Source organism: Xenopus laevis, chromosome 1L (assembly GCF_017654675.1).
Source record: "Xenopus laevis strain J_2021 chromosome 1L, Xenopus_laevis_v10.1, whole genome shotgun sequence".
Classification (NCBI taxonomy): Eukaryota; Metazoa; Chordata; class Amphibia; order Anura; family Pipidae; genus Xenopus; species Xenopus laevis.
The window spans coordinates 164,259,149-164,279,436 of NC_054371.1; the positions used below are offsets into that span (position 1 = coordinate 164,259,149).

Sequence of the window (20,288 nt, forward strand, 5' to 3'; positions counted from 1 at the left end):
AAAAACGTTATGTTCAGCATTGCTTTGCAGTTTGGCAGTTTGTAGTAGAAACACTTATTTACCCATATTGGATTCGTCAGAATGTGTACTTTCTGAAAATATATGGTTTTCTGGGGTCTCTGTACTGTTAGGTGGTCTAATGTCGCATAATACACACACCGGGTGGTTATGTTGCAGCAGCCAGCGCGTCAGCCGTGAAAATGTCTATACATATTGTCATTTGGGGGTCTCTGTGCGCCACATAGTTTGGTATATCTATGCACATTGGGCATCAAACTATTTAGTAGACCCCTATGTTTATATTTAGGATGCTTTATGCTGGTAATGATACATGGACAATACGTTGCTGGAAAGTTGAAGCTTTGAGGCAATTTTCAGATATTTCACCAAAACCGCCAAATTTGGCAAAGCCTTGCGACTCAGTAGTTTGGAGCAGAAAGGCATGGGTACCCATTTTAGATTCTGTAGAATGTGTACTTTCCAAAAATGTATGGGTTTGGGGGGTAAACATATATTTCTGTGTTTTTACCCCACAAAAATGCAGACAATGTGCTGATTTTTCATTAGCTGACGTTACCCACAGGACAATTTGTATGTGCTAACTTCATTTTGGGGCCTCTAAATGCCATATACTTTGGTAAACCTATGCACAGTGGGCACCAAACTGTTTGGAGGACCCCTGGCAATCACAATTTGGGTGCTTTTTTGTGATACGTAATGATACATGGGTGATATGATGCTGGATAGTTGAAGCATTGAGGCAATTTTCAGATATTTCACCAAAACCGACAACTTTGGGAAAGCCTTGCGACTCAGTAGTTTGGAGCAATAAGGCATGGGTACCCATTTTAGATTCTGTAGAATGTGTACTTTCCAAAAATGTATGGGTTTGGGGGGTAAACATATATTTCTGTGTTTTTACCCCACAAAAAATGCAGTTAATGTGTTGATCTTTCATTAGCTGAAGTTACCCACAGGACTATTTGTATGCACTAACTTCATTTTGAGGCCTCTAAATGCCAGATACTTTGGTAAACCTATGAACAATGGCCACCAAACTGTTCGGAGGAACCCTGGCAATCATATTTAGGGTGCTTTTTCTTGGTGCATAACGATACATGGGTGATATGGTGCTGAGAAGTTGAAGCTTTGAGGCAATTTTCAGATATTTCACCAAAACCGACAATTGTGGGAAAGCCTTGCGACTCAGTAGTTTGGAGCAGAAAGGCATGGGTACCCATTTTAGATTCGGTAGAATGTGTACTTTCCAAAACTATATGGGTTTTGGGGGGCAAACATATATTTCTGTGTTTTTACCCCGCAAAAATGCAGTCAATGTGTTGATTTTTCATTAGCTGAAGTTACCCACAGAACTGTTTGTATGCGCTAACTTCATTTTGGGGCCTCTAAATGCCAGATACTTTGGTAAACTTATGAACAATGGCCACCAAAATGTTCAGAGGAACCCTGGCAATCATATTTAGGGTGCTTTTTCTTAGTACGTAATGATACATGGGTGATATGGTGCTGGGAAGTTGAAGCTTTGAGGCAATTTTCAGATATTTCACCAAAACCGACAACTTTGGGAAAGCCTTGCGACTCAGTAGTTTGGAGCAGAAAGGCATGGGGACCCATTTTAGATTCGGTAGAATGTGTACTTTCCAAAAATATATGGGTTTTTGGGGGTAAACATATATTTCTGTGTTTTTACCCCACAAAAATGCAGTCAATGTGTTGATTTTTCATTAGCTGAAGTTACCCACGGGACTGTTTGTATGCGCTAACTTCATTTTGGGGCCTCTAAATGCCAGATACTTTGGTAAACCTATGAACAATGGCCACCAAACTGTTTGGAGGAACCCTGGCAATCATATTTAGGGTGCTTTTTCTTGGTGCGTAACGATACATGGGTGATATGGTGCTGAGAAGTTGAAGCTTTGAGGCAATTTTCAGATATTTCACCAAAACCGACAATTGTGGGAAAGCCTTGCGACTCAGTAGTTTGGAGCAGAAAGGCATGGGTACCCATTTTAGATTCGGTAGAATGTGTACTTTCCAAAAATATATGGGCTTTGGGGGTAAACATATATTTCTGTGTTTTTACCCCACAAAAATGCAGTCAATGTGTTGATTTTTCATTAGCTGAAGTTACCCACGGGACTGTTTGTATGCGCTAACTTCATTTTGGGGCCTCTAAATGCCAGATACTTTGGTAAACCTATGAACAATGGCCACCAAACTGTTTGGAGGAACCCTGGCAATCATATTTAGGGTGCTTTTTCTTGGTGCGTAACGATACATGGGTGATATGGTGCTGAGAAGTTGAAGTTTTGAGGCAATTTTCAGATATTTCACCAAAACCGACAATTGTGGGAAAGCCTTGCGACTCAGTAGTTTGGAGCAGAAAGGCATGGGTACCCATTTTAGATTCGGTAGAATGTGTACTTTCCAAAAATATATGGGTTTTGGGGGTAAACATATATTTCTGTGTTTTTACCCCACAAAAATGCAGTCAATGTGTTGATTTTTCATTAGCTGAAGTTACCCACGGGACTGTTTGTATGCGCTAACTTCATTTTGGGGCCTCTAAATGCCAGATACTTTGGTAAACCTATGAACAATGGCCACCAAACTGTTTGGAGGAACCCTGGCAATCATATTTAGGGTGCTTTTTCTTGGTGTGTAACGATACATGGGTGATATGGTGCTGAGAAGTTGAAGGTTTGAGGCAATTTTCACATATTTCACCAAAACTGACAATTGTGGGAAAGCCTTGCGACTCAGTAGTTTGGAGCAGAAAGGCATGGGTACCCATTTTAGATTCAGTAGAATGTGTACTTTCCAAAAATATATGGGTTTTGGGGGTAAACATATATTTCTGTGTTTTTACCCCACAAAAATGCAGTCAATGTGTTTGATTTTTCATTAGCTGAAGTTACCCACGGGACTGTTTGTATGCGCTAACTTCATTTTGGGGCCTCTAAATGCCAGATACTTTGGTAAACCTATGAACAATGGCCACCAAAATGTTCAGAGGAACCCTGGCAATCATATTTAGGGTGCTTTTTCTTAGTACATAATGATACATGGGTGATATGGTGCTGGGAAGTTGAAGGTTTGAGGCAATTTTCACATATTTCACCAAAACCGACAATTTTGGGAAAGCCTTGCGACTCAGTAGTTTGGAGCAGAAAGGCATGGGTACCCATTTTAGATTCTGTAGAATGTGTACTTTCCAAAATATATGGGTTTGGGGGGTAAACATATATTTCTGTGTTTTTACCCCACAAAAAATGCAGTCAATGTGTTGATTTCTCAGTAGCTGAAGTAAAGTCCTGATCAATTTGGATGTGCTAACTTCATATTGGTGTCTCTAAATGCCAGATACTTTGGTAAACCTATGCATAATGGGTGTCAAACTGTTCAGTGGACCCCTGGCAATCATATTTCAGGTGCTTTTTCTTGGTACCTAATATAGTTTGGGATATGCGGAGCAGCAAAATAAAACCTTTGCAATGATTTTTCAGAATTTTGAATTTTTTTTTGAAAAACCGCTATGTTCAGACAAGCTTTTATGTTTGGTAGTTGGGATTAGAGAGACATAGTTACCCATTTTGTAATCGGCAGAATGTGTACTTTTCAAAAATGTATGGTTTTCTGGGGTAAACCTACGGTTTCAGGAGTTTTTGCCTTGGAATCTAAAGCATGCCGTTTTCTGCCTTAGTGCTTTCAAAATTCGGCAATATACTGCCGGGAGTTTTTGAGGTACAGAAGTCCTAAATCTCCCTAAAACTATACATATCTGGTATTGGCACGTTCGAGAGACATAAGGCTTTCCAAATCAGTTGGATTTTCATCCGTAAAATGAAATATTTTTCTGGTATAAATTGATATACGATGAAAAATGGTAATTTTTCATTTTTTTTTGGTATTTAGCACTATAAATTTTTTTGCACAGGTGGAAATACATGAAAACTCAGGCAGATTTAGAAAGCTCAGTTTCTACCGAAAAAAACAATGTATAGTTTTCCTAGGTAAACTATAGGTTTCCCCTCAGAAAATGCCCCTAAAGTGAGAGAGCACAAAATGTTTCAAAAACGGCTGGCATTTCGCGTAACCAAAATGTGAAATTCTGCTGGCACTTAAAGGGTTAAATAAACACTGATTCTTCACTAAAAAGACTGGAGTGCGGGCCCTTCTTAAACTATTACATGTTCACCTTTTGACCCAGCAGCCAGCGTTGATTAAGACTGGATTTGAGTGCAAGCGCTTTCTGGTTTTTATATATATATATATATATATATATATTATATATATATATATATATATTGTTTCAGTGCAAAAAACTCCATCAGAGTAAAGGTGGCCATAGACGTTACAATTACGATCTGAATCGTCAGATACATATATAAACAATAGAATTTTAACTGCATCTGATGATTCAGCACTAACAATGGCGATGTTCGGGTGCCTTCAAAGTCACCCGATCAAAATCCTCCGGCCAGCCTGATCGACGAGCCGACCGATATCCAAGTCTTCTGCCAATATTGGTCGGTTCATCTCCCACCATACACACCAAATATTGTACAAAAATTTGCTTCATTAGATTTTATCGGTGCGTCTATGGCCACCTTTAGAATCAATTATCTTGGTCAGGAAGCTGGAGAAGAGGAAAAGAGGTGAGAAGAGAAAGTAGAGAAGCACAGACGCAGCCCCACAGACGCAGATGGTCTCTATGGCATCTTACCACAGGCCTTTTAACATTTGCCAGAACCCACAGATTGCCAGTCCAGGCATGTATGCTGTGTGATGGCAGATTCTATTAATGCCTTTAAGAGAGGCTTGGATTATTCCTTGAACAAACATAATACCCAAGGCCAATCTTAAACTGTGATTTTAAGATCTGCAGTTAGTTAGAATAGGTATTGGTGTATATATAGTTTATATAGGTGAGCATTTAGATCTGTCTATGTAAGTACTGTATGTTTTGTATGCACTGTAGGCCATTTGGGTTGAATTTGATGGACCCAGTGTCAGACTGGCCCACTGGGATACCAGGAAAACTCCCGGTGGGCCCTCTTGTTTCTAAAGATTTGGCCTATTTCATGGCCATTCCCTATTTCTTTATGGGGGAAAAATACTTCATAAGCACTGCGTATCTTGACAGCGCTATATAAATAAATGATGATGATAATGGGAGAATATTGTAAGTATATATTAAAGACTTGAAGAATAAAGAGGTTGAGTGAGTAGAGGAGGAATAATAGTTTGGAAATGTCCACTGTCTAAGGTTTTCTGGTGGGTTAACAATCTTAGGTTTTCTGGTGGGGCCAAGGTCTTAAGGTTTTCTGGTGGGCCCCTGGCACCCCAGTCCAACACTGGATGGACCTTTGTCTTTCTTCAACCCAAATTAACATAAAATGTAACATAAAAGTATACTGGGTCAATGTTTGATAGTCATTAAGCTATAACTGCTCCCACAACCACATATTAATCTTTGGCGCACCTTGTAAAAAAATTCTTCCTATACTTGGTCACTAAAATGTATTAAAACAGAGTTCAGCACTGATGTGTGTTTTGCAAATTGCTGTGTCAGACTTTGATTCCGTAGTATAGGTATGGGACCTGTTATCCAGAATGCTTGGGGTATTGGGTTTTCCAGATAATGGATCTTTCTTAATTTTGATCTTCATACCTTAAGTCTACTAGAAAATCATGTAAACATGAAATAACCCAATAGGCTGGTTTTACTTCCAATAAGGATTAATTATATCTCAGTTGGGATGAAGTACAATGTACGGTTTTATTATTACATAGAAAAACAAAATAATTTTTTAAAATTTGGATTATATGGATAAAATGGAGTGTATGGGAGCCGGCCATTCCATAATTCAGAGCTTTCTGGAAAATCTGTGATGGCAGATTCTATCAGTGCCTTTAATGGTGGCTTGGATGATTTTTTTGAACAAGCATAATATCAAAGGCTAGTGTTATTCTAAAATCTACAATTAGTACGGGTATGGGACCTGTAATCCAGAATGCCCCAGATAAGGGGTCTTTCCATTATAGATTTCGAAGTATGTTTATGGTCATTGCCTTGTTGGAATATCCAACCCCTACGTAACTTCAACTTTGTGACTGATGCTTGAACATTATACTGAAGAATTTGTTGATATTGGGGTGAATTCATCCGACCCTCGACTTTAACAAGTGGCCCAGTCCCTGAACTAGCCACACAGCCCCACAGCATGATGGGACCTCCAAATTTGACAGTAGGTAGCAGGTGTTTTTCTTGCAATGCGGTGTTATTCTTCCTCCATGCAAAGCACTTTTTGTTATTGACAAATAGCTACATTTTTGTCTCATCAGACAAGTTAAAGAACTACAACTGACAATCTTCCTTGTTATTTCACAATTGGGGCAAGCAACTATTCCAATTTAGGAGCAGATATATTATTTAAATTTTAATGAGTGACTATCTACCTGTAATAATTTAATAATTGGTTTTATGTAATTTTAGTGATTATTTATTCACTGTTTTCTGGCCGGCCAGTTTTTAAAAATTGTTTGATAAATACTTTTTTTGAATATATTGGTTTTATAATACTCCAATTTATTTTCTTAACAAGCTAATCCAGCCAATTTGGTGTTGCCAGTTATCAGTTTTGAGCAGTTACATGCATTCAAATTAGCAAAATTACAAGGGTACCCACATTTTTGCACAGCCAGTTTTTTTACATTTGATTTCATTTCATACAACAGAATACTGCTTCACTAAAAATCTTTGTTCAGAAAACACCCCAGGACTCAGGAAATGAAAGACATACCACTGTTGTCATTTTTTGTTGAAAGCTAAACTACTTCTGTAGAGAATGTGCAAGGCAAGTAGCTTATAACCAGCAAAGGAATATATAGATCTGATCTTGACAGTAAACGTCTGAATTTTCAGACGATCATCTGGCCCGAGCTTAAGGGTAGGGGCACACTGGGTGTTTCGGGAAGACTCCTGAATACGAAGCGCTGCGTATGCCATGCCGCAGGTGACTTTTCATTATAGCCGGCACAAGACAGAGGGAAGGCGTTTGGGGAGATTAATCGCCGCAAAGACGAGGCGATTAGTCGCCGGGTAACTTAATCTCCCCGAATCACCCAGTGTGCCCCTACCCTTAAGCTAGGGCGAGATGATTGTGGATCTCGGCTTGCAGAGAAATGGAGGCTGAGAATCCGATCTCCACTGTTCCTCTGCTCCTGTTCTGTGTGCCCCTACCCTAAGGCTAGAGATGGATTGATCCAGGCAAGGGGCAGTGCAGAAAAAGGGAGAGCAGCAAACTCTGTAACAACTAATCATAAGTCAGTTATTATAGTGAGCTATCAATCTAGGCAGGTTTCCTTGCCCATTTTCTTTGGGACTTAAGCTATGCAGACCGCCAAATTGCTCTAATTTTAATTTACATAGTAAAAGTGCTTTTTGTAAAACTTTGTTTTCAGTACTAGCCAAAGGTAAGATAATCCTGCAATATTTTGGGTTTTCTTTGGTACAATAGCCAACTGTGTGAATCCTGAAATATTTTTTTCTGTATCATGTATGTCACAATCTATATAACTGCACAGAATTAACAAAACAAAAAACATGTAAAGAATAGATTCAGTAAAACAAATGATTGTAAATTTTATTGCCATTATTGGATGAAAAAAAAAAAGTGTCAAAAAGTTCATTAAGCTGGTTACAATGCAAATTGCGTTTAGCAAATCTCACAGTTGTGGTCACAACTTTGAAGCACCAGTAATGTGCAGCAGTAACAAAGTTAAACCAACAGAGAGAATCACGTTAACAATCAACCTAAACATTCTGAGATGATAGATCCAAGCTGGAGGCTCCTTTTTGCTTTTCCGTCGCATGACTGTACAAATCACTAGTGTCACGACAGTTCTGAAGAAAAGCGGTGCATGAAATGAATTTACCAATAATGTGGACCAGTTATTTTCAGAACATATACTGAAGGTGCTTTTATGCATTTAACATTTTGAAATGACGATGGATGTAATTTTAAACCATTGTGACATAAAAAAATAACAACAAAATTGGAGTGTTCAATATAACCTCGTCAATGCATTGTACAGTATAGAAACAAGTTTTACAAGCAAACATTGTTGAAAAACAACAAGCTCAAGACAGGAGTTTTTACAGGCAAAGTTGTGTCAATTGCATCCAGGAGGGCAGGCACCTTAAAATGAACTTTTTGCATTTATTCAGCAGTTTTCTAAAGCTGGCCACATATTGGTCAGTTTTTTATATATTTGACTAATCAGGCTGCAGACTGAGGGTATGTTGAAAAGGTTTGTGTGATTCTGATTCCACAGATTGAAAGGAAACAATGATCGACCATTTCTTAGCACCTTAAGGACAGTGGCCGACAGGGAGATTTGTCACCTGCGATTATTTATGTGCGATGCATTTGTTTTACCACAGGCGATTTACTTTCAACGGAGACACATTTTCGGGAGATTTGCTGGCCACAGTCGTCCATTTTTATCTCAGGTCGGCCACTGCGCTAAGGTATTGGCACGTGCTACATTTTGTTGCCCAGCCTTAAAGGAACAGTAATACCAATTTTTTTGAATGCTTAATTTCCCCCCAAAACTGCTATAATAATAGATAATAGATCAGTAGCACTTCCATTGTATTTTAGTATATTTTTATTTAGTCATGGAGTGCTCCCATAACTTTTCCTTTTTGCATTTTGTATAATAATAAGGCTTACTTTCCCTTGGATTTTTTTTAAATCTTCAGCTTGAATTTGACTTTCCCCCACAGGAGAAAGGCGATGGCAGCTTGAATTCCGCTTCCTACCAATAACCTAACGCACCAAAGCTTTTTCAGCTTCTGCAGCTTAAATATATGCTAACATCATTACCCCCAAAGCTTTCTGAAGGAATAGAAACATAAATTTAAGCTGCAGACACTGAAAAAAAACAACTTAGGTGCTTTAGGTTATCGGTACGAAGCTGACTTCTGGTTCAGCGCACAGAGGAATTCCAGATGCTGTCACCTTTTTCCTATGGGGCACTTTGAAAGCCAAATTCAAGCTAAAGATTTAAAAAAAGCCAAGGGGAAGTAAGCTCCTCCACGCTTAAATACATTTGCACCTGTGATATTGTGAATCAAGCAAGAGCCTTCTCCTGTAATTTATACGAATCCAGTGTTTTACCACCAGTGATTCACACTGACATCAATGTAAAGGCCGACCTTTTGACTCCAATGATGGAGAAGATTAAGTGCAGGTGTACAGAACGCATTTTAGGACATCCTGCAGCAAAATACCTGTCCGCAATGCAATGTACTATGGCTTCGGGATGGCGCATCGGTTGCTTTTGCCGTCACCCATCGTCCAAATCTGCAATCACACCTCCGTCCTGTACCCTCCCTTCTCAGCCGTCACTCATACAAACTCCGCCGTCAGCCTTCCTCCCTCAGTCTTCCACCCTCAGCCCTCCATCCTCCTCCTTCAGTCATCTGCCTTCCGCCCTCAGTCCTCTTCCTTCCACCCTCAGTCCTCTTCCTTCCGCCCTCGCTCACCACTTTAGAAACTTATGGATAAAACTGTTGGCTGAAAATAGAGATCTGAGGGGGGAGTGCTGAGCAGTGAGGGCGGAGGGAAGAGGGCTGAAGGAAGAGGAATAAAAGGAAGAGGACTGAGGGCGGAGGATTGAGGGCAGAGGGGGGAAGGCTGAGAGCAGAAGGCTGAGAAGGGAGGGTACAGGACGGAGGTGTGATTGCAGATTTGGACGATGGGTGACGGCAAAAGCAACCGATGCGCCATTCCGAAGGCATAGGACATTGCATGCAGGACAGGTATTTCGCTGCAGAATGTCCCAAAATGCATTCCGTACAGGTGACAAGACGTAGCATGTGTTCTCACCCGTAGGTTGACAGACTTATTCAACCCCTCCCTTGTCTTGTTCTATTTTGCAGTGATGAATTCTGGGACTTGAAGTCCTTCTACTTTCCACAGTAGGTCATGCACAAATTCTCTGGAACACAGAGGGTCTTCAAGCCCCAGAATCAATCGCTTTACAATAGAACAAGGTAAGGCAGGGACCGATTGTCTCCTAGCATTAACACACGAGTTAGACTGCTGGGAGAAGTTTTATAGAGCCACATATATAATGGCAAAATGTAGGAGAAACAGATCTATGCATTTCTTTTACACAGTACAGAGGACATAGCTTTTTTTTTTTTGTGCACAGAATATTTCATCTCTACTTGCATTTATACATATCATAAGGAGCAGCAGTATTGCGGATATGTATATATGAAAATATATAGCTAAGTAATTATACAGTGCATAATACAAGGCTTCTAATTTAAAAAATACATCCCCACTGGAGTTGTGGACTGATAGAGCTTGATCTGTAGGCAGTGCAGTCAATGAGGCTTTTATTTGGAGATACTGGCAACCTCCATGCCCTGCTGTGTATAGCCATAAGTTAGTATGCGCCTGCAACTTTAGGGGCTTATGGATGTACACAGAAGAGCATATCATCTTGCCCTGCCCATTTGCATGCCTAACGGTTTTCCCTAACTTGGAGGGGTGATACGTGATCTTTAAATGAAGACCATACTCCAAAAACACATTTTTCTGGAATCTTTAGAAAAAGAAGGCATAAACTCTCCTGCGCACTCTTTGGCATTATAATCATGGTGCTTCTTTGCATGCTGAAAAGCTCAACAAAAATACAGGTTGCGGCGAGCCCCAAGAACTTCCATGCACACACAGTTCATAGTTCACTTATAATTCTTAAACAGAATGGCTTTCAGACTATTCACTTTCAAAAAATGTCATTATAACATTGGTTCATGCAGTGGGAGAGGCAACACAAATGTTTAACCGATATACTCAATAGATGGTTTTTTGGCATTAATAATCACATAAGTGTTTTCTTCCCCCACCAGGCATAATCAACTTGCTTTAAAGTGGCAATACTGCTTTTTAATCAAAAATGTCCAAACATTGTTAATACATTAATTCCACACTTAAAATATGAAAATGTTAATAGCCAGGTTTAATCAAAGCAAGAGTCAATAAGAAACATAATTCAGTCCATATATGTATTATATGCATATATATGCTTATAAAAAAAGGCATCTTTTGTCAATAAAACTGAATGAAATGAGTTTAAACCAAGTTTACAAAATCTTGCTTTTTTTAATAAGGCAAGTAGGTTGCATTCCTGATTATAAAACCAGTGGCAAGTATTGAATACCTGCCAGACAGATGACAAGTTACCAGTACCTGTCAGTAGAAAATGTTATTGCTGCAGTTTCCAGGCCCTGTACCTCAGCAGCTTTACCCAGAACTACACAAGCTGGGAGGGTCTACTCAAATATACATAAAATTGCCATATTCACTGCTCTCTCTATTCAAAGGGTTGGAAATGGATTCATTTTTAGCAGTAAATCAGCACTACTATTTAACCACACACAAAGTGCCCTAATTTCTGCATAGTACAAAATTCCTTCCCTGGTATGTATAATGAATGACCCGTTACCTTGCTTGTGCGTCAGTCAGTGGTGCGACTGTATGCCCAAAGATGAGGATTTCTGGTTAACATTACACAGGTATTTGGGTGTCAAAACAGAGCTGGTAGGGGAGCTTCCTGATGCAAATGGTTAGAAACAGTTACTTAATAAGGAGCCACTCCTGACTGAGTGTGTGTAAAACAGGGATCTTTAACATACATTCTCTTTATAATCAATGCTGCCAGTATTGCTTATCCCCTTGACCCCTTTGCCAGTTGTTCACACTTAAGTATGTGAAATGTTTGGAGTAAAAAGTGCATTGTTCCCTAGCAGAAGAGCTTAACAAAGCAGTTCTGACAGTAAGGCTTGTCATTCTGTTCCTTGAAGGTTCCTTTGTTGAGTTGCTTCAGGCAAAAGGCACAGACAAAATGCTCTGGGTGGAACTTCTTCCCCATAGCTGTGATGCATCTGCCTGTGATTGGCTTCTGGCAGCCAGAACAGAGAGAACCACGGCGCTCATGATAATGCATCTCACAGTAAGGTTGCCCATCATGCTCAAAGAAGCTCCCATTAATGAAAGGTGTAAAACACTCCTATGGAAAGAAGAGCATAAGAAAAAAAACATGATTTCAGAGCAACAAAATATCACTTCCATCCCGGTGATGGCCAGTAGGACCCTATCTGATGAAGATAGCTCCTATTAGCCAATCACATCAGCACTAGCTTGTTACAAAACCACAGGAAGGCTTTCACCAAATAACCATGAATAAATGACGCACCACCAAAAACTGTGGCACAGGCAAGCACCTGTTTGTATGATTTTTAGCACTGGAACTCAGGACTTTTTTACAATTGACTTGTGCTTCATTGACTTGAAACACAGCAACAGACCGCTACTGGTGAGGTCACATGGGGGCAATTTTAAAAACGCCAATAGACAACATCAATAGGTCAAAGAAACACCATATTATGAAACTCTATGGGATCTGCAGGTTTGGAAATACACTTCACTGAATATGGCAGCCAAACTTTTGCGAGACGGATTGTGTATATACGCATTTGCATCGTTGTCTGCTGGGGACATATAGACGATCAGTCCAGCTACATAGTGTTCCACTTGCCTTTTTTTCACAAAAGTTTACTAAATTCTGTAGAAGGGAATTGTGAGGAACGAGAAAAAACAGAAATGTTTGTTGGGAAAAGAAAACTACAGGCTAAAAAATGTATATCATGCGAGTGTGGTTTCACCGTCATATTTACACTTGACCATACATTTTTAAAAAATGTACAGTAAAAACACCCCATGTGACCTCACCCTAAGACTCAAACTGGCTGTAGTAAACACAGGAGGGCACTTTTACAAACAGTAGCACAGCATTTAAGCTCTGAATGAAAGCCCACTCTGGCCTTAATAGTTGGACTATCAGTATGTCTAACATACAGTTCCAAGTACCAGGGGCTATGGAAGATGGGAAGTTGTCACCCACACTTAATCTCCTCTCATGTGGGTGACAATCCATCCAAAGTTACCTTCCTACTTGAAATATTGTAAATTACTGGTGGTAAACCATATGCATTGTGTATCCATAAACAATTTAGGAAAATGAGGAGGTCAATCCAAAAGCAAAATTCCTGCTGCAAGGTGCTTCATTGCGGACTACCAAATACACAGCATGTTTCGGGCCTTATCCGTCCTTTATCGAGTATAACACAGAGAGAAACCTTTTGACCTTTTAAACATGTTACTTAAGTCCCACCCCTTAGCGTCCAGGTGAAAGTTCAAAATTCCAAAGTTAATAGTATACAGCACATCCAAGAGTATTCAATGTGATTGTACATTAAAACAAGATGCATAGTAAAGTCCAATCCCAAATATCCTTGTGTTATGGGATGTAGCATAATACGCAGAAAAGTCCAAAATTAAAGTGTCCTGCGTCATACACTATAAGATTGTAGCATAACATTATCCAATCCAATCTGTGAAAATAAGATCCAATCTGTAAGTAAAAGGAATATAATAGTTCACAAGTTCACCGATATGGCGCCTAGGAACTGCACATAAAATGCCTACCTGGCGTATCAAAACACATTAATAACAGAAGTTGCTTTTAACTATGCTGCACAGACAAATTATTAGTCTTAATGCTGTACGGGCCAAAAGGTTTTCAGTATTACTTTTACTCTGGCACCATTCCTATTTTTATACCTACTTTTTGTTATAGATCACAAACAGCAATTGGCAAATAGGTAATCTTACCCATACTTTCAATTCGTGTCTGGTGTTTTCTATATTCAAGACCTGCAATAATGTACTGTAATCATTACTTACAGATTGGATCTTATTTTCACAGATTGGATAATGTTACACTACAATCTTATGATATATGATGCAGAACACTTTAATTTTGGATTTTTATGCGTATTATGCTACATCCCAAAACACAAAGATATTTGGGATTGGACATAACTGTGCATCTTGCTTTACTGTACTATCACATTGAATACTCTTGCATGTGCTAAATTCTGTATACTATTAAGTTTTGAATTTTGAACTTTCACCTGGACATTCAGGGGTGGGACTTCAGTAGGATGTGTTTAAAAGGTCAAAACCTCTCTCTTGATAAAGGGCGTATAAGTCCCGAAACATTTGTATTTGGTAGTCAGCAATAAAGCACCTTGCAGCAAAATTCTGCTTTTGGATTGTTCTCGCAATTTTCCTAAATTGTTTGTGGATACAGAATAGACCAGCAGTGAGGTCTAAGAAGATAGAAGAACCATAGCATCAAACTTGGGCACTGCAATGGAGTACTCTGTTTTGACCATATGCATTGTGTATTACCCCAAATTTGCACTGTAAGGCAAATTCAGATTACTATGCAATGCATATGCAATGAATATGTTGTACCACTGGTGATCTACATTAATTCCAGTAGAAAGGTAATTTTGAATGTTTTGTTGCCAACACCAGTGGAGATTAAGTGCAGTCCAAACTGACAGTACCCCAAAGGTAAATAAGCAAGGGCAATTTATGTTGCACATTGATCACATTCTAAATCTTTAAGACATTAAAACAAAAAAGACTGACAACAATTCATCAAAAACTCCTACCCGACAAACAAAACATTCTGGGTGCCACAAAGTATTCAGGGCAGAGATGTAATTCTCCAAGATAGCATGGGTGCATCCACCACACTTGGGAGCAAACATATCAAAATAATCTTTGCGGCAGTAGGCCTTCCCATCCCTCTCATGGAAACCTGTAGGAATGAAAAATCAAGAAGCTCATAAAAGGAGGGTAAAGGTTAATTATACCCCTAAACATTGCATAAAGATCCAAAAATTTACGGCTGCCATTTTGAAGGCTACAGTTCCATACAAAAACAGTTTAGTATGCTGTTGAGAGGACATATTTTAAGCACCGTTTCAGTTTGGTCGTCTACAGTTTCAAATTTGCAACTTCCTATTGTTTTCCTTCTTTTCATTGTTTTTCAATTATTTCCCTACCTACCATCAGTGAAAATCTTAAAATGTGACCGCAAATTTGTCTTCCAGCAGGAAAATTATCTAAAAGCATACATCCAAAGTTTAATCAAAATGGCTTAAAGATAAGTATTGGAGTGGTAATCACAAAACCCAGACCTGAATCCCATTAACAATTTGTGGAAAAAGCATATCAAAGGAAGTAGGTCCAGAAATATCACTGAATGCTAGTTCACAAGCTTGTGGAAGGCTATCCTAAGCATTTCACTCAGTATGTGTAAAGATCAGATATGGTAAATAAAAGCGGATATAAATTGGTTTCTAATTATTACTATTAAAATGACCAAATACAGAACTAATGTATATATCCTATTTGACAGGCTGAGTTTAAGTTTTAACATAGGTGTATGTAATATTTGGGAAGTCTGGGACTGTATTTAGCCTCTTTACAGGTTTCAGTTTAAAATGCTTATCTGCTAGTCAGGGTCACTGACCCCCAAGAAGCAAAATTGATTTGACATCAAAATTTTTTCCGGATATTCCCAAAAACTGTAAAACTGAAATAGCGGTTTAAAATACTAACCAGATGTATATTTTGCTATGGTTCTGCCTGTAAATGGTCAATTCTGATTAGTCTGCCCCTTATACAGTCCCGCATCAATCACTTATTGCTTTAGGTTGTGTATGTGACTGACAGAGAGACCTTATGCCCCCCCCATAGTGTAACATTAACACTGCAAATGTTATTAACACAGTAAATGTTGTATCTCAAAGTATAACGGACAGCTGTGCTAATATCATTTCAATACTTGAAAAAGTTACTTTAACACATATCCCTGATTTTACATTTTCCCTGGTTTTACATAATTTTCTCCTGGTCCCCTGAAAAATGTAAAATGGGGGTTATACTGTATATGTAAAATGAAACATATGTCCTTAAAGGAAAACTATACCCCCCAAACAATGTAGGTCTTTATTAAAAGATAAAAACCCTGCTTCATGTAAATGAACCATTATCATAATAATATACTTTTTTAGTAGTATGTGCCATTGGGTAATCATAAATAGAAAATTGCCAATTAACAGACAGAGTTCTGCCTTTTGCTTCCTCACTTCTTCCTGTTACAGTTAGTGTTGTAGTATTTCTGGTCAGGTGATCTCTGAGGCAGCACAGATAGAGTCACGAAATGGTGGTTCAAGGCAAGAGATGTATAAGGGCAATATTTATGTAAATATATATTCCAGTTTGGTAAGATTCTTTAATATGTCATTCAATTTGATATAAACTATCTGTTGCTTAAGTATTCATTTTGGGGGTATAGTTTTCCTTTAATAAGAGTGTTCAGGAACTCTAGTTACCTTCTGGTCCAAAGAAAGCTCCACACTGTGCACAGAAGAAATGTTCAGGATGCCAAGTCCTGTCCAAGGCAGTTACCACTTTCTGTTAACCAGAAGGGGCATAAAAGAAAAGATGGTATTAAGATACATTCAGTGAGCAACCGTATACCGGATATTACTAAGCCCAAGTAACAGTATACAAAACTACATACTGACTTACATCCAAAATGGGTCCATTGCAGTAGAAACAGCGAGGAGAGAACAGGTTATGATAATCTTTCTCACAATATGGCTGCCCATCTCGCTCAAAAAAGTTGCGGGACCCAATCTCCTCTTGACAGTGTGTACATACAAAGTGTTCAGGATGCCAAGTCTTTCCCATCGCTGTAACAACCTGGAAAAAAAAAATACGCTTAGCAACTTAAACCTGGGATGCAGTCTGGCTCATACCAGAGAACTGGCTCACCTGCCCAGCAATTGGTTTCTTGCAAGCCCCACACACTCCTTTGGCTACTGTTGCAACGCCCAACTTGTTAAGGTCAGACTGCAGACTTCCCAGCATATTATCCAACTGACTTCCAGGCTTTGGAGTATTCGATGGAGGAGAGTTACTTACAGATTTTCCCTTGGCCATGATCTAAAGGGGGAAAAAAACAGCGGTAGTGTTAAAAAGGTACAGAATTGTTGCATAATTTCAAAAACATTTTACTTTTTCTTTTTTTTTTTTGACTTCTGACAATCAACCTTTTAGAATATACAAATGATTTTATTGCTTTTGAATAATTGTCGAAACTGCTGTGTTTTAGAACATGTATGTTTCTTGATTCATAAGTAATACCAGTAAGTACCGAGGGTCTTTCATTAGATGCATCCAAGCAATTAGATGAGTTGGTGAACATGTCAGAATTGGAAGTCAAATCCCTGTCTTCAGGTTGAGGCCACAACGAAGGCACAAGGGCAGGCCCAGATGACTGCGGACCAGCACAAGGAAAGATAATTTAGATCAACAGTGATATCTGGAAGCATGAAAAATGAGCCACATGCAAATCTGCAAGCAGTGATGTTTGCTGGACTTATATTTTCAGAACTGTTCTTGAAATGGAATAATCCTCTGGATTTTTAGACAAAAAAACAGCATGCAGTAGACTCTGAATGACTCAGAGGCAGTAACAATAGATCTATAACAGAAACCAACAAAATATGGAAGTACAACCCAACAAACATCAAAACTGCAATCTCCAGCACACAAACAAGAAGGAACCTGCCTTATCAGGGAGAGAGGGGCTTGGAGGTGGCCGAGTAAACAATGTAGGGCTGTCTTCAGGGTGAGGCCACAACGAAGGCACAAGGGCAGGCCCAGATGACTGTGGACCAGCACAAGGAAAGATAAATTAGATCAACAGTGATATCTAGGGTTGCCACCCGACTGGTATTTTACCAGCTTGGCCAGTAAAAATGATGATTGTTCCCAATGTTATTAATAGGGAAAAAGATAAATATATTGAAAGGCCAGAATTTTTTTCCAGAAAAGGTGACAACTCTAGTCATATCTAGAAGCATGACAAATGAGCCACATGTAAATCTGCAAGCAGTGATGTTTGCTGGCCTTATATTTTCAGAACTGTTCTGGAAATGGAATAATCCTCTGGATTTTTAGCCAAAAAAACCCACCATGCAGTAGACTCTGAATGACTCAGAGGCAGTAACAATAGATCTATAACAGAAACCAACAAAAGATGAAAGCACAACCCAACACACATCAAACCTGCAATCTCCAGCACACAAACAACAAGGAACCTGCCTTATCAGGGAGAGAGGGGCTTGAAGGTGGTCGAGTAAACAATGTAGGGCTGTCTTCAGGTTGAGGCCACAATGAAGGCACAAGGGCAGGCCCAGATGACTGCGGACCAGCACAAGGAAAGATAATTTAGATCAACAGTGATATCTGGAAGCATGACAAATGAGCCACATGCAAATCTGCAAGCATTGATGTTTGCTGGCCTTATATTTTCAGAACTGTTTTGGAAATGGAATAATCCTCTGGATTTTTAGCCAAAAAAACACCATGCAGTAGACTCTGAATGACTCAGAAGCAGTAACAATAGATCTATAACAGAAACCAACAAAGTTGGAAGTACAACCCAACACACATCAAAACTGCAATCTCCAGCACACAAACAAGAAGGAACCTGCCTTATCAATGAGAGAGGGGCTTGAAGGTGGTCGAGTAAACAATGTAGGGCTACAAATCTGGGGAGAATTCATCTGAAAGGAGATCACAAGTCAGAAAAAGCATAAGTCTCAACAGAATGAAGAAATTATTATTATTAACATGGATTTTAGAGCACCAACTTATTGCGCAGTGCTGAATGAAAACTATTATTAGCCATTATATGTAAATGTGATTAACATATGCTGTTAAACCTAAGCAAAGGCCAGATGCCAGCACCCCAGTGACTAAGGATACATTTACAACCCACTTATTACAAACTACAGTATAACAACTATGATAATATTTGATGGGACATCTGACAAAGCAACCCCCCAAAAAAAAAAAAATCACCATTGCTGTCCCGACAACAATATGGAATTCATTTTTCCTCACACAAAAGCAAAAGTGCCTGGTAGAACCAAATTCAAGTATGCTCTTGGATTTTTTTTAATAGTAAAATTTAGTAAACTCCCTGCCTGGATCGGTGGAAAAAGGGGAGTATCATCTGTCTGACAGCCAACAGAGACGAAGGACTTGTTCGGAGGTAAGGTTTTCAAAGGAGATGGAGGCAAAAACCTAGTTGTGGAAAGTTCTTTGTGATGAGGAGGAGGAAGAGGCCTTGACAGATCTTGATAATCATTACCAGCTGCTTTCCAGGAAGGAAATTGTTGAGGGGAATGTGGAATGAAAGCAGGGGACTGGAGAGGGGGTAATGGAGGTGGAGGAGGTACACAAGCAGAGGGTTGTGCTGGGGATGTAGATTTTGACACAAGTCTGGTTCTGTGTACAGTGCCAGGAGGAGATGAATTGACAGAAAGGGTTTTTCTCATAAGCTGAGGAGAATCTGGAGGTATAATTATCTATACGAGGGAAATAAAGAGAAGAAATAGGTTTCACTGCTTTCATTAAAAACTAATAATAATAATAGAGGCAAGAGGTTAATGTGCTTTGTCACACTAATTTAGGAATTAAAGGTTAGAAATTATAATTAAGTGGTGGTCAGTATTATTTTAAGAAATGGTTGCACATGCAATGTTTGAGGCAACAAAAGATCATGTCCCTGATGTGCACTTTAACATCATGCACTTAACTGCACTGACAGGTCAGACTTTTGTGCAACTACTCACTGTACCTCACTGTAACTAGGCAAACAGGGCAATATGTCTCCAATTTCCATCTGATGGGTGCAGTTACGTAGAAACCCCACTTTCCTATATATTTATGATATAGGGCGATAACAGATGTAGGGAGAGGCTAAAAAAGCAGCAGCTGCAAATCTAAAAATATGAGAAAATCCCATCAGGTCCTTTCCATGCAAAAGCCATCCAGTATAGCAGACACGGCCCAAGCCACACGTCCCCTGGCTTTGTTCCGGTACCTTCTCAATTTGCTGCTCTGAAGGCAGCATGTTTTTAGAAGGTCTAGATGTTATAATCACCCCCTCTGTCAGCCAATCATCTTCTGGAGTCTTGCATGTCTCCTGTTTATCTATTCCAAACCGTCCATGAAGCTCCTTAATAAGGCGATCTTGTGAGGGGTTCTTGTTGTATATGGTTGGGCCAAATTTCCTTCGAGGAGAGAGGTCACGATACATTGGGTGCACATTGGAAATTTCTTTAGTTCTTTCAATAAGTGACTTCATCTGAACAACAAGGCACAGTATTACGGTCAACAACTAACAGAGATATTCAAAATCACCTTCCAAAGCAAAACACAGGATCTTTAACAACAAACTTC

At 39.3% G+C, this 20,288-nt stretch overlaps 2 protein-coding genes across 3 annotated transcripts in view; both read right to left on the minus strand.

Annotated features, from left to right (window-relative positions):
• Window positions 1-7,644: 7,644 nt before the first annotated feature.
• pxn.L (paxillin L homeolog) overlaps window positions 7,645-20,288 on the minus strand; it is a 38,344-nt gene continuing 25,700 nt past the window's right edge. For both annotated transcript variants that reach the window (XM_018261548.2, XM_018261533.2), the window contains exons 7-11: window positions 16,806-16,976; window positions 16,560-16,733; window positions 16,361-16,442; window positions 14,630-14,778; window positions 7,645-12,114 (exon numbers count right to left, since the gene is read on the minus strand). In XM_018261548.2, the coding sequence (XP_018117037.1) occupies window positions 11,848-12,114; window positions 14,630-14,778; window positions 16,361-16,442; window positions 16,560-16,733; window positions 16,806-16,976 (843 nt within the window). In that variant the 3' untranslated portion in view covers window positions 7,645-11,847. The remainder of the gene's footprint in view (window positions 12,115-14,629; window positions 14,779-16,360; window positions 16,443-16,559; window positions 16,734-16,805; window positions 16,977-20,288) is intronic.
• Window positions 18,941-20,193, minus strand: LOC108716014. Its single transcript, XM_018261549.2, has 2 exons — window positions 19,930-20,193; window positions 18,941-19,411 (listed from the first exon to the last, which is right to left on the minus strand). Exons 1-2 carry the CDS (start codon window positions 20,191-20,193, stop codon window positions 18,941-18,943), a joined length of 735 nt encoding a protein of 244 aa, XP_018117038.1.